The sequence below is a fragment of the Bufo gargarizans genome, chromosome 2, assembly GCF_014858855.1.
Source record: "Bufo gargarizans isolate SCDJY-AF-19 chromosome 2, ASM1485885v1, whole genome shotgun sequence".
In the NCBI taxonomy this organism is placed as follows: Eukaryota; Metazoa; Chordata; class Amphibia; order Anura; family Bufonidae; genus Bufo; species Bufo gargarizans.
The window spans coordinates 637,660,238-637,675,487 of record NC_058081.1 but is presented as its reverse complement, the minus strand read 5'-3'; the positions used below and the strand labels follow the sequence as shown (position 1 = coordinate 637,675,487).

The following is a 15,250-nucleotide window of genomic DNA, read 5'->3' as shown; positions in this document are numbered from 1 at the left end:
ATTTCTGGGACTCTTTATGGATGCAAAAGCTGAAACATAAAGCAGCGCTGACATCTTTGAAGTTTGTGTCGGTGAAGATCTACCGTGGAGAGCTATGGGAGCAGAAGTGCTGCTCCCATAGAGGACAGATATGCTGGGGATTAACTTTTGATGTCCCATGCTATGATTTTGATGGCACCAGTATGTACGGGTATACACAAAATTACAGATTTTGATGCCAATTTTGTATTAAATCCATGGCAAAATACACGCGCATTGTAAGGGGTGAAATCCAAAGAAAGAACTGACTGGACCTCAGATCTAAAGTCTAGTAGGTCAGTTTTTGTGCAGAATTTTTTTCCATGGCATTTGGCTGAAATTTTTTATAGTTATTATCGACGTTCCTGCAAATGTGTTTCTATGTGGATTTTATTCCTGCAAATCCAGAGAATCAACAGCATTTCTGCTACGCGTGGATATAGCATAAGGACTCGTAGACATAGCAAAGCCACGTGCATGGATCAGCACAGAATCTCTGTCGGTCCGTATTACAGACCCGTAGGCTCTCAGGCTGTCACTAGGGATGAGCGAAGTGGGCTTCGGATCCTAGATCCGAAGTCGCTTCGCTCAAAAGTTTGGTTAAACGCTATGGAGATCAGTCTCCATACAACATTAAAATGTATGGCCTCCGACGTAGCAAAGTCAGTTATTCCTTAATAACTTCACTATTTGATTTTTAAACTGAAAAAAAAAAAATTTTAAAACTTGGATCTGAACTCGGCTTCGGATTCGAGGTACCAGTCGGAACTGAAGCGAAGTTCAGATCCAAGTTTTAAAATGGTTTTTCAGTTTAAAAATCAAATACATAAGTTATTCACAAAAAGTCTCACAAGACTTCGGTAATAACTGACTTCGCCTCGTCAGAGGCCATACATTTTAATGCAGATCTCTGTACAGCATTAAACCCAAATCCGAAGCCCGCTTTGCCCATCCCTAGCTGCCACCATATGGGGTCTCTGTAAGGTGCCATATTCTACTCTAAAACCAATACTGTGCTTAAAGGGGTTATCCCATTATTAAAAAATTCTAATCAGCCACCATGTATCACATGACGATCTCTTTCTAACAAAGCAAGAACCAGTCCTGAACCTCACATGGATCCAGAGATCTCCCCATTAATTTCTCCCATTGCTCTGCTAGATTTATTTCAAGCTGCCGGCTCAGGGGGCGTGTCCTATCTGATGCAGCTCAGGGGTGTGTTCTATCTGATGCAGCTCAGGGGGCGTGTCCTATCTGATGCAGCTCAGCGGGCGTGTCCTATCTGATGCAGATCAGGGGGCATGTCCTATCTGATGCAGCTGGTGGCAATTGAAGGATGGAACTGAGCACGTGCGTCCACCTCAGTAAGGTGGACACAGAAATTGCAAAAATAACAAACAGCGGGTGGTGCCATACAGATATAATTCATTAAATAACTCAGTGGCTATGCAATTACAAAAGTACTCAGATCCAGGCGCTGATTTGAAAACAGTTGAATATTTTTCATGGGACAGCCCCTTTCACGTAGCATTGCAGTTCCTTCATTCTTTAAACCCACCTGATGGATTATCCTACTGATAGTAGATTGCTAGGAAAAACGTCTTGCCCTATTCATCGAGAGCCCCTCTTATTTTCCTACACTGGTGAGCCCCATTGAATATGATAAAGGAAACATTACAAGCTGTAATATATTCTGCACAAGCAAGAGGGGGAATTCTTCTGCACGTACCTTGTCATTAATCAGTAGTTCAATAGGATGATTCCCCCACTCAATCAGGACTATCTCATTGGCTTGGCCTTGTACAGCATAGGAGAATGGGGTCCCGATGCCCGGTGATGCACTGGACTTCAGCCACATGCAGATCGTGAAAGCAAATAGCTCAGGCAAAGTCTTTTTTATCTTCCCGTACAGATAATTAGTACGAAGCGGGAGGGAAACCTTGAAGTCATCTGGTGATTTGAATGCGCTGCTCCCTGTCAGAATATACAACGGTAACCAGTTCACAGTCAGTAAATAAATACAATGACATTTCAATCGAAACCGACAAAATATAGAAATAAAATCATTGCTTCATCCCCTAGGCCAGTGGTGGCGAACCTATGGCAAGGGTGCCAGAGGAGTTACTCTCTGTGGGCACCCGCACCCAGGAAAAAGTCTATGGCGTACCAATATGCCTTAGACCTTTCCTAGTCATTCATCAGCGCAGGCGCACTATGAACAGCGCAGGCAGCACACTGAATGTAGGCAGGCTATTATAGTTAAACGATAAAGTACATTGGAAGCTATACTATATCGGACTGTAGTATTCAGGTCAACTTGCCGTGTTGGCACTTTGCAATAAATAAGTGGGTTTTGGGTTGCAGTTTTGGGCACTCGGTCTGTGAAAGGTTCGCCACCACTGCTCTAGGCTATATTATTCATACCAGGAGTCATCAGAGGTTGATTGGCCATAGACCCTACAGGGAAATTTCCCGGTTGGCCGATGCCTAGGAGGGCATCCCAAGCCCTCCGCCCTGCCTCCAGCCGGGTACATAGTGATCTGTTTCTCCCCATAAGCACCTCCCCTCCTGAATTCAACTGTATTGACGTCCTCGGGTCCAGCTGAATACTGTGGCACAGGTGGCAGTATTTTGTGCTGCACTACTGTGGTACTTTGTGTATTTTGTGCTGCACTACTGTGATATTTTCTGCGGTATATTGCTCTGCATTATGGTATTACTGGCCGTGCCTACTTCTGTTCTCCCTGTCTAATTATTTTGCCCCGTCTTACGTTAATTTGGACCTACCTGCAACATAAGTCCACGTTTACTTTTTTTCCCCAGGGCCACTTTTAAGTTTCCAGTCCACCCCTGGGAGTCACACTTGTACGCTAAGGAGCTTTGGGCACTTTGTGTCCCGCCATGTGGTGCTTCCATACAGTATAACAATATAGTATTCAGTGGCATTGCTTCTAAATTAGAAAATCCACATACACATGTGATGGAACGTGGCACATTTTGTGGTTCCAATAGAAAAAACGATATGCTTCTGTATGAAATTGGAGGCATATGGAAGCATAGTACGGCCCCATAAAGTTTTAGTGGTGTACAACATAAGATGGTCAGACGCATAGTCAGCCAAACCCAGTGAGTGAGGCCAATGATCTCTACGTGTATGGGTACCCATTACTCTCTCTCTCGATATTGAGGGAAAGGGATCAGCCATGTTGGATTTCAACACGCACGATCCTTTGTTCCTGAGAACGACAACCTGCTGCAGTTAGAGTATCTGCCTTGTTCACGCAGCATTAGAGACTCCCCGTGATCATGATCAGATTCCCATCTGATCATAAACACCCCGTCAGATACTGTATGGTGCTCCGTATGGCAGCATAGGACGGTGTTATTCTCTTCTAGAAGCAACAAAGGATATATGATCCAAGAGAGAAATCCTACTAAAGGTGTGCCCAGGTAGAGCAAGGCCTGTGGGTACTTACATCTCGTAAAACCCTAATGAGGGCATATGTCCAGGCTCGGACTGGCCCACAGGGGTACAGGGGAATCCCCCGGTGGGCCCCTGAGCAAGGTGGGCCCCTAGTCTCCCACCCCCTGCACAAGTGGCACATAACACATTAGATTTACTGCACTACATACATATATTCAATGTACAGCACCTCAACCAGCTTATGTTCATATAACAAAAATGTTAGATTATTTATTATATTTGAATGTATCCGTACGGTGGGCCCCCAAAATAAATTTTACTGGTGGTCCCTAGGTACCCCAGTCTGACACTGCATATGTCTATGACTACGCACTTTTCCTGGTCTTTTATTTGCATGAGTTCTTGCAGAGCTGTGCACGTTTTTATTTTGTGCACATAGGCTCACCATTGCACTTTGTTGCACCCAAAGCGCCACTCTTTCTCCCTGCTCCCCTCCCCCACCCACTTTGAGTGACAGCGCCAGGCAGTGTTGACATAATCCCACTTGGCCCTGAAGTCTCACACGTTCGCCTCTGTGATCAGTTCATGTGCAGTATAGGCTAGAATCTTGCCGGGCCGCAAATACCTGTACTGTGCATGCGCCAAAGATGTTGCTAAGCACCTGGAAGAAGCGAATGTTGGCATCACAGAGAAGAGGGCATTGTCTTGTGCCAGGGATCCCCCTTTCCTGCTGATGTAAGTATGATCTCCCACGCTGATGTGTTGTACTGTCCTTGGCACTGTATTCGCAGTACAGAGTCTTTCGGCCCAGGAAGCTGTAGGCCTGCACTGCACGTGTTCCGTGTGCATTCCACATCACGGATGCGGACCCATTCACTTCAATGGGTCCGCAAATCCGGAGATGTGGAATGGTGCGGAACGGAAGCACGGGACAGAACCCTATGGAGTGCTTCCGTGGGGTTTCGTCCCGTACTTCCGTTCCGCAAAAAGATAGAACATGTCCTAAATTTTTTGCAGAACGGCCGGATCGCGGGCCCATTAAAGTGAATGGGTCCGCGATCCTGCTGCGGCTGCCCCACAGGACTGGTGTTCGTGCATTGCAGGACACACATTTCCCCTTAACATCCTGCTGTGAGGCTGGGATCGTGCAAGTCTCGCGCATGCGCGGTGAGCTCCTTGTCCCTGCGCGATCCCGGCTCTGGCTACCGCACTCAGCCGTCCGATTTCCCATCGTGTGCGTGCGCCCTGGCGCATGTGCAGAGAGAGACGAAAGCGGCCGGCTGAGTGCGGGAACCGGAGACGGGATCGCGCAGTGACAACGGAGCGCACCGCGCATGCCCGAGACTTGCACAATCCCAGCCTCACAGCAGGATGTCAATCACAGTGAAGGGAGGGCGGGTAAGGGGCGGGCTTAGCTTGACTTGAAGCAAGGAGGCCGCTGCCCCCTTGACTTCAAGCTGACTCTGAGGATAGCGAAAACACAGATTAAAACAGCATTTTTATAAAGTATACAACAACCAGTGGAGGAATGAAAAACATGATTAGGAACACACTGGGGCTACTGTAAGGTAATGATGTTGGTTTAAAATGCATTTTGGAGGTGACAGGTTCCCTTAAAAGTTAATGGATAATTGTCATCTTTTTATTTTATTTGCTAGTTTATTAGAGCTACAGTAGGCATGTATACCTGAGTTATTCTGTCAACGATTGCCAAAAGATCTGTCATTACCTTATAATAACAGCTTTTATTAATGTCCTCTGTCCCTTTCCTCTGCTCCCTTAAAAGACCGTTGCTATGGCTCATCTGTCTCTGGCTAAGAAGACAGGAACAGAGGGGCGGTCCTTCACACTGCATGCCTGCATTAGGCTTCAGAGTGAGGAGGCGTGTCTCTCAGTAATCCAATCCGATTGGCTGGCAGGGAGCTGCTGACTACAGCAAGTGTGTATGTGACCTAAGGGAAAGCAGTTTTGGCCTCAGAGAACTGGCAGAGGAGCCATCTTGAGAAGATCCTCATAATGTAGGATTTCAAAACAGCCGTAATTAAGGGGAAAACTCAAGGAAAACAGTGGTAAGTGAAGAAACTAAAGATTGCTTTATGCATAATGCTGCTGCAGCAGTAAATATGCTTAAATTGATTTTTTATGAAAATATGACAGTTATCCTTTAAGAAAATAAATAAATAAAAACGTGACTAGCTCTGCAGAGGGTCCACCGATCGAGATGGTGTAAGGTGCACTGGATTCTCTAATAAGTCATTTGCATTGATAGGCAGGATAATAAGTGGTGACAGATTCCCTTTAAATACTCGTCTTATCCGTCCCACAATCATATAGATGGAAACATTTACCTTCTGCTTCCTGACATCTCACATTTCTAAACTCTTTTATGTGTTATACGGGGATTAAATGTTCCAAAATGATCCTGTAAATCCAAAGTAAGTTGTTTTTAAAATGGAAAATCTAATTGGTCTACCTTCCCGTAACATAATCCCTTATTAATGCACTTTACAATGTGTTTAGCCTTCAGATAGCAATCACAGCAACCTGGATGCTTTGCCATACAATCTATGTTGCCCATAGCAACGTAACAGCGCTCAACAATGAGATGGTTGCTATAGGCAACACGGTCGGTCCATTTCTGCAATATTGTAGCAAACAGCGGACACGTCTGCAGTCTACTGGATACATTACTGTGATCTGTAGATGTATTGCACTGATCAGTAGATATCATTCATTCTGCTATACGCCGCAGTAGTACGGTAATTTACAATACATTGCTTGCTCTCCCAATACCGTGGGAGTACCAAATAATACAATGTCAGCCGTTTTACTGGAGTAGTGGTAGTATATGATATAATGCTTGCCTGCAGAAGTTCCAGTACTCATAGCATATGGTAAACTGCAGGTTTGCATGCTGGAGTATTAATAGTACTCTGTATGGCACTATGTTACTCCTATTTGTTTTATATACTATACTAGTATTGTGATATGTCACGACTTAGTACTGCCAGATCTACGTATGTGCTACCCCGGTGATGGGATGTACAAGTTCACATCTTATTACAGTATGGTGATCATCAGACCAATATAGGTTCATCTAATGGAAGGAAAGAATGCGGGACCCTATTGAATGACAGCAAACAGAGATCTTGAACTTGATGCAGAAAGTAGAAAATTGAATAATTTTTCATTATATGGGGACCTTTATTGGCTGAGTCTGGAATATGCCCCTTAAAGGGGTTGCCCCACAAAAAATTATCTACAGTTTTCAAACCAGCACCTTGATATAAATATTTTTGTAATTGCATGTAATTAAACATTTATCATAGCCAGTGAGCTATTCAATAAAATCTATCTGTACAGCGCCACCTGCTGTTTGTTCCTTTTCTTATTTCTTTGTCCTGCTCACTGAGATGGCCGCACATGCTTAGTTTCGTCTTTCAACTGCTTCCTGAGTTGTGATAGAGAGAGCACGGACACGCCCCCTTAGCTGCAGCAGAAAAGACACGCCCCCTGAGCTGCAGCAGAAAAGACACGCCCCCTGAGCTGCAGCAGAAAAGACACTCCCCTGAGCTGCAGCAGAAAAGACACTCCCCTGAGCTGCCAGCTTTGTATACATCTAGCAGAGCAATGAATGTGGAGATCTCTGGATCCATGTGAGGTGCAGGGCTGGTTCTAGCTTTGTTAGAAAGAGGTTGTCATGCGCTGTATGATGTCTGATTATCATTTTTTACATTAGTCATGGGATAACCCCTTTTAAGAGGTAATATGGTTGTAGTATTTAAAGGGGTTGTCCGTGTTCAGAGCTGAACCTGGACATACCTACATTTTCACCCAGGCAGCCCCCCTGACTTGAGCATCGGAGCAGTTCATTCTCCGATGTTCTCCTTTGCCCTGCGCTAAATCGTGCAGGGCAAAGGCATTTTCAGGAGTTCCGGTGATGAACCGGACTCTCTATGGGGCTGCCAGGAAGCCCGGAGACGTCACTGGCACTGATGGGTGGGCTTTAGCTCTGCCGTACCCAGTAAAACAGCTAGGGCAGCGCTAAAGCACGCCCATCAGAGCCGGTGACGTCACCGAACACACTGCCGGGCGGAAGCCTCCGCCGGCAGTGTGTTATTGTAAACAAAAGAGCCCTTGCCCTGCGCGATCTAGTGCAGGGCAAAGGGAGCGCATAGGAGCATGAGATGTTCCGATGCTAGCCTCAGGGGGGCTGCCTGGGTGAAAATATGGGTATGTCCGTGTTCAGCTCTGAACCCAGACAACCCCTTTAAACATAATTAAATCTTGGCTATACCTAGGTTGCAATATTTAGTATAAAGGTTAGATGGATACAGAGCGGGTGTCGTGTATCTTCTAGACAAAGAAAGGAGTGGTTTGCAGTTTGGAGGGGGAAGAGGAAGACTCAAATACCCCCAAGAGTCATGTCTTCTCATTCTTTCATCCCTAGACTAAGGGGGTCATTTATTATAGTGAAATACGCCTATATTAGAGGTATTTCAGGCGCAGATGATGGCGACTTCTCCCGGGTCACACCAAGTCTACAATTGTGGGCGGGGAAGAGGGCGGGGAAGAGGGCGGACCAATCTCATTCATCATTTTCTACGCTTGTTTCAGGCATAGAAAAAGGTCTAAATGTAAGACAGCTACTTTCACACTAGTACTACTTTCTGGCGGGTTTCAGCAAAAACGTTTCCGTTACTGATAATACAACCATCCGCATCCATTATGAATGGATCCGGTTGTATTATTTTTAACATAGCCAAGACGGATCCGTCATGAACTCCACTGAAAGTCAATGGGAGACGAATCCATTTTCTATTGTGTCAGAGTTAAACGGATCCGTCCCCATTGACTTGCATTGTGAGTCATGACGGATCCATCTTGCTCCGCATCCCATGACGGAAAGAAAACTACAACATGCTGCGGTTTTCTCTCTGGTCTGGAAACGCAACCCAACGGAACGGAATGCATTTTGGAGCATTCCGTTCAGTTACGTTTTGTCCCCATTGACAATGAATGGGGACAAAACGGAAGCTGTTTTCTCCGGTATTGAGATACTATGGCGGATCTTAATACCGGAAAATAGAAACGCTAATGTGAAAGTAACCTTACATTTAGAACTGGAGCTGGAATGCGCCGAAGTTATGGAGTGGCGCCTCTTCATAACTTCCGCGGATCCACCGCCAGCTATGAGCCGTGATAGAGGGACGGTATCACTATTAGTATCACATGACATTATAATGTTACAGATGTGCTTGGATATCGTTCTCACATATGGCGGTATACTAACCACACCTCGTGCACACAGCTCCCCCACCCGTTCTCATTACCAAGCAGCGACTACTAAAAGTGCCGGTGGCAATATTTGGTTTTCTGGTTCTCGAGGAGTAAAATGCCCAGCAAACACGTATTTGAATTCAGCCATTACAACCTATCTGTAAAATGCAGTGACACGCAGGCCTCCATCCGGAACCTGCAGAAGATGTCACCGCCTGTGGGGAACAGTCTCCACGCAGGTTGTAGCGATGGCCTATAGGGAGTCACTGTATGGTCTCAACCCCTGTAATACACAGACGGGGATCCAACGGCTTGGAACTGGTTTAGAAATGAATATAATCACAGCTCATACTGGGAAATCAGTGTGAGGAGCACGGCCAGTGGTCAATACCTGGAGGCCATAGGTCCTTCCCTGTGGAAGGCACAGACACGAGGATACTCAGCCTACCCAGGAAGCATAGGCTGTATACAGGCTTGAAGAATAGGAGGTTATCATACATGATACATATGAAGTAGTCTCTAGTCCACACATACTGTACACATTATCAGGGATGGACTGGCCATAGACCCTACAGGGAAATTTCCCAGTTGGTTGAAACCCAGGGGGCCGCCTGAGCCCTCCTTACGGCCGCTGGACGGATACATGTGATCCTCTCAGCATTAATTAACTCAACTTAACTTAATCAACTGTATTGCTGTCCTCAGGACGAAGATACAGTTGAATACAGCAGCAGGGGCAGCAGTGCTATGTGCTGCAATGTGGTATTTGCTTCTGCTACGGCGGCATCTTGTGCTTCACTAATGTATTGATTGTCCCATCTACTTGTATTGTCCCTGTCTAATTGTTTTGCTCCTCTTTCTGTCAATTTAAACCCACCTACAACATAGGGACAACTTTTAGGTTGTTTTCCAGGGTCACTTTAAGTTCCCAGTCCACCCCTGCACACATCTAATATCTATCTATTATCTATTATCTATCTATATATATATCTATCCATCTATTTCTCTATCTACCATCTATCTATCTCATAGCTATCTATTATATCTCTCTCTCTCGATATATATATATATATATATATATATATATCCTATCTATATATCTATCTATCTATCTATCATCTATCTATTATCTATCCATCTATTTCTCTATCTATCTACCTACCATCTATCTGTCTATTATCTATCTATCTATTATCTATTATCTATCTATCATCTATCTATTATCTATCTATCTATCTATCTATTGTTAAACTCTTACATACATTCTGTGGTGATCATTTTATCATCTGTTATCATTAAGCCTCTGAAGCCAAAATCAGGTGCGGATGATAAAAGGAGAGAAAGCATTATAGACGGTCACTGCTTCTTCTCTTAAATCCATCTCTTGTATTGGCTTCAAAAACTGCATAAAAACCATGACCATGTGGCCGTACTGTAATTGTTCACATTTGAAAAGTCACATGTCTTATCCAGAATTAGAAGAACATGGCTGCATTCTTCCAGACACAGCGCCACACCTGTCCACAGGTTGTGCCTGGTACTGCAGATCCTCTCCAGTGACGTGGATAGAGCTGAGCTGTAATACTCCGCACAACCTGTGGACTGTTCCTGGAAGAAAGCAGCCAGGTCCATAAGACCTCCTCCGCCATCATTGCTGACACATCACGCATGTATGTGACTGACCTTTCTCCAGCTCGCTGACTCTTTCCAGGAGCGCAGAGAGCGCGGACTCGGTCCGGTGCCTGTGCGCCGCGCTCTCATTATGAAGCAACGACTTTTCATCTTCAAGTTCTGCCACTTTGTTTAAAAGCTGATGCTCTAGGTCCCCCAGCCTCCTCTGGAGCATCTCTCGGAGGTCACTAGGCAGCGCCGAATACGACACATTGGATCGCAGCTGATACTGTAACAAAAAAGGACAATCAATTAGACATCTGGTGGGTAGATTAGGCATCCAAATTCACAGCGCTCCCCTGCAATGGGGCCTAAATGAGTCTCAAATGCCTTATCCCATTTCTGCTGCCTGCTCTGGTTACCCAGCCATAGTGTTAGCATCGTTACAGATGCAGCAGAGCTGAGTTTGTCTGGGACATTTAATACCACTCATTGTAATGTTGCTGCATGAACTCAAAAGGCCATTAGAGTTTCTATGAACAAATGTATGATAAACGTTTATACAATTTTCCAATATACTTTCTGAAGCAATTCATCGCACTACTCAAGATCTCTGCTTGCAGTCATGGAATAGAACCATTCATTATTTACCCCGGTCGAGTGATGGACACACAGGTGCATGGTTTGCTACAGTGCAACTATCCCTTATCCCCGCTGGAACCCCCACCATTCCTAAAAATGGGGGGATGGACTGGCGGGTCAAGCTTGTGCTCTGCTGCTCCATTCATTTTCTATAGGACCACTGGAAATAGCTGAGAGTTGTAGTCCGCTGTCTCTAGAGGTTCCATAGAGAATGAATGGAGCTGCAGGGCACATGGCTTGACCCGCCACTCCATCAGATCTTGGAATGGGACCTCCGTTCTGTGGATCGGTAGAGGTCCCAGTGGTGGGACCCCCATGGATCAGTTGGTTATTCTCTATTCTGTGGATGGGGGATAACTTCAAAACTTGGCACAACTCATTTAATGAGCTGAGACCAGGACAGATTTGTATCACATAGAAGTAAAGAATGAAGAATTCCATTGCATGGCTGCAAGCAGAGATCTTGAAGATTGTGAAATAGATAGACAGATAGATAGATAGATAGATAGATAGATAGATATATTTATAGATATGAGATAGATATGAGATATACAGACAGACAGACAGATAGATAGATAGATATATTTATAGATATGAGATAGATATGAGATAGATAGATAGACAGACAGATAGATAGATAGATAGATAGATAGATAGATAGACAGACAGATAGATAGATAGATAGATAGATAGATATATTTATAGATATGAGATAGATAGATAGACAGACAGATAGATAGATAGATAGATAGATAGATATATTTATAGATATGAGATAGATAGATAGATAGATAGATAGATAGATAGACAGATAGATAGATAGATAGATAGATAGATATATTTATAGATATGAGATAGATAGATAGACAGACAGATAGATAGATAGATAGATAGATAGATAGATAATAGATATAACATAGATAGATAGATAATAGATAGATAGATAGATAGATAGATAGATAGATAGATAGATATATTTATAGATATGAGATAGATAGATAGACAGACAGATAGATAGATAGATAGATAGATAGATAGATAATAGATATAACATAGATAGATAGATAATAGATAGATAGATAGATAGATAGATAGATAGATAGATAGATAGATAGATAGATAGATAGATAGATAGATAGATAGATAGAACATAGATAGATAAATAGATAGATAATAGATGTAGAGATAGATAAGAGATAGATAGAGAGATAGAGAGATAGAGAGATAGATAGATAGATAGATAATAGATAATAGATAGATATAAGATAGATGGCCTGAAGGTATATGGAAATTTGCTCAAACTTCAATACCTCTTTAAGTGACAAAGTCATGGCTGCTACATATATGTACAACACATGATATAATGACAGGCGTGTGCACATTCCTCTGAGGATTATACCGCTCTTCCTATTCTAGAAGGATTCTGGAGCCGCTATCTCCCTCACTGGGAATTGCAGTATTCCCACTAGAATAACAAGCCTCATGGAGATAATGAGCATTGTCCTCAGCATTGTGCCTTTCATTCATACAGAACCCATCCGGAGTCAATGTGGACTAGGATCAGGTCTGCATGAGAAAGTCCATGGAAAGAACTTCTTCAGGGTCCCTGCCCCTTTAAGCCGCTGTTCTAATCAATACTGAACGGCTACAAGACGGGGTTTGGGGGGTGGTCACCGGACTGCAGATACAGGGGACGTCAGGAAATCCATGTGCATTGTGTAAATGTCCTACAGAGACCCCACCAACACCATGGACTCCCTGGGGTTATGGATATTTGGTGCTCGATCTTCAGGCTCTCATGGCACATCGTCATACATGTCAGGTGCCAGCGAGTGAGCGCCAGTCTGTCCCCGTGCTGACGGACAGACACACAGACACTTCATATACACTGGGCTGTGGTCAGACCCTAGAACTGAGTGGAGTACACAGCACAATGTATATAGAGAAGTGATATATCTATTCATAGTGTTAGATAGATAGATAGATAGATAGATAGATAGATAGATAGATAGATAGATAGATAGATAGATAGATAATAGATAGATAGATAATAGATAGATAGATAATAGATAGATAGATAATAGATAGATAGATAGATAGAAGATAGATAATGGATATGAGATAGATAATAGATATATAGATAGATGATTGATAGATAGATAAGATATGGGATAGATAGATAGATAGATAATAGATATATAGATAGAAGATAGATAGATAATAGATATGAGATAGATAATAGATATATAGATAGATGATCGATAGATAGATAGATAGATAGATAGATAGATAGATAATAGATATATAGATAGAAGATAGATGATCGATAGATAGATAGATAGATAATAGATATATAGATAGAAGATAGATGGATAGATAGATTTCTCCCCTCTCTTGGCTGAACTAGATAGACACGCTGTAACCATATTATGTACAATAGATATTTAGACCAATAAATCGATTGATAGGTTGAAGGACAAAGTGATGTATTTTTCTCCTCCCCTAGTTGAATTGCATGGGAATATGTCCTATTTTAACCATGATATGCAAGGATAGATTAAACAGATTTGCGATAGAGAAATAGATAGATAGATAGATAGATAGATAGATAGATAGATAGATAGATAGAGGGATAGCTATAGATAGATAGATGATATTAAGCTGCAGTGTATATATAGATAGAGCAAAGCCTGGTCTGTTAATGAAGCAGAGCTGACTGGGTCCAGTGTCCACTACCTCATGGTTTGTTAGTAGTTGTGTTCTGTAAGACGATGACTGATCTTTCTAAATCAACTTAACATTCACAGAACATCTCTAGCTCTGCTACATAGATAAATAGATGATAGATAGAGATGGATGGATAGATAGATAGATAGTATTAAGCTGCAGTGTATATACAGGTAGAGCAGAGCCTGTGTATGTAGCAGAGCTGACTTGGTCCAGTGTTGATGTGTTAGTGGTTGTGTTCTGTAGGACTGTGACTGATCTTCCTAAATTAACTTACACATTCACACAACATAGTTCAGTGGCAGCTCTAGCTCTGCTACATTCAGTAGTGCAGACATGATGGAGTGGTTGGACCCCTGTCAGCACCCTACACCTTGGACAGCTCCCGGGCTGTCCCTGCGCGCTGCCCCTGGTGCTGAGGTCCCGGCTCCGCACAGTGTGAACACAGCTTTGCACTGCGGTTCTCAGCAGCCTTACCTCCAGGTTCTCCAGCCTGTCCTTCAGCGTCTGCATGGTGCGGCTCAGCTGGTCGATGACCTGACCGGGGTCCCGGGGCAGATCCCCCATGGTGTCTTTTCCTCCCGGTTTGCCGGACAGTTTTTTCCAGGAGCCATGCTTGCCATCCTCTGCCAGGCTCTCGCAGCGGGTTAACTTGGCAGTCAGCTCCCTGATGGTTTCCTTCTGGTTGCCTATGGTCTCCTTTTGTTGCAGGACGGTTTCCCGGAGCTGAATAACCGTAGTTCTCAGCTCCTCTTCTGGGGAGCCGGTGAAGCCTGGCATGGGGCACCCTGGGGTGGCATCAGGGGGGAGGGCAGTGCACACAAAGCGCTCCCCAGTCTTCTCCTGGCTCTTTATAGTATTACTAGTAGCAAAAACCAGTAAACAAATAATCCCAGTCAGCAGGAGGATCATGCCTGCCGCCGCCGCGCCGCACCACAGGCTGGGCTGCTTGGTTTGTATTGTCGAATCGTCTCGCGCCGACTACAGAGAGGAAGTCAGGAGCCGAGACCGTCTGCGATCAGATCTCAGCGAGGAAAGTTGGTGCGATCTGGTCGGCGGATGTGAAGTCGACCAAGGGGCAGTCAGAGGGACGAGCAGATACTTTCTGGGAGCCTCTCTGTGAGATCCTCTCAGGCACTGAGCTCTGCTGCTCCAGCTCCTCTCACTGCCTCATCTTAAAGGGACAGCAGCAGCAGGCGTGTCCTGGACGGCAGCATCTTCCCCACATCAGTGTCATCTCATCCAACGAGAGTCTGCAGGGCTGAGGGTGGTGGGTGGGATAGAGACCAGAGCCACAAGGGGTTAACTGCTGGAATACTTCCTTGTACTGGAGCTGGATGAGGTGTAAAAGTACAAGGGGAAAGTGCTGGTTAGGGCTCCAAGCAGAATTGTACCTTTTGCTGGACAATTTATCCCCAAATCACTGACAGACATTTTTTACGGAGAAATTGGAAAACCATAATAAATATTACACGTAATCTGTGTCTACAGCTCAATATACTGATGAGACGCCATCACCAGCATTTACTGGGAGCTGTCAAATGATGA

The 15,250-nt window shown here is 44.2% G+C and overlaps 1 protein-coding gene across 1 annotated transcript in view; it reads right to left on the bottom strand.

The window, feature by feature from the left end:
• NPTX2 (neuronal pentraxin 2) overlaps positions 1–14,912 on the bottom strand; it is a 28,515-nt gene extending 13,603 nt beyond the window's left edge. The window contains exons 1-3 of the mRNA XM_044282162.1: positions 14,180–14,912; positions 10,406–10,622; positions 1,748–1,992 (exon numbers count right to left, since the gene is read on the bottom strand). Of these exons, the coding sequence (XP_044138097.1) occupies positions 1,748–1,992; positions 10,406–10,622; positions 14,180–14,614 (897 nt within the window). The 5' untranslated portion in view covers positions 14,615–14,912. The remainder of the gene's footprint in view (positions 1–1,747; positions 1,993–10,405; positions 10,623–14,179) is intronic.
• Positions 14,913–15,250: the final 338 nt, after the last annotated feature.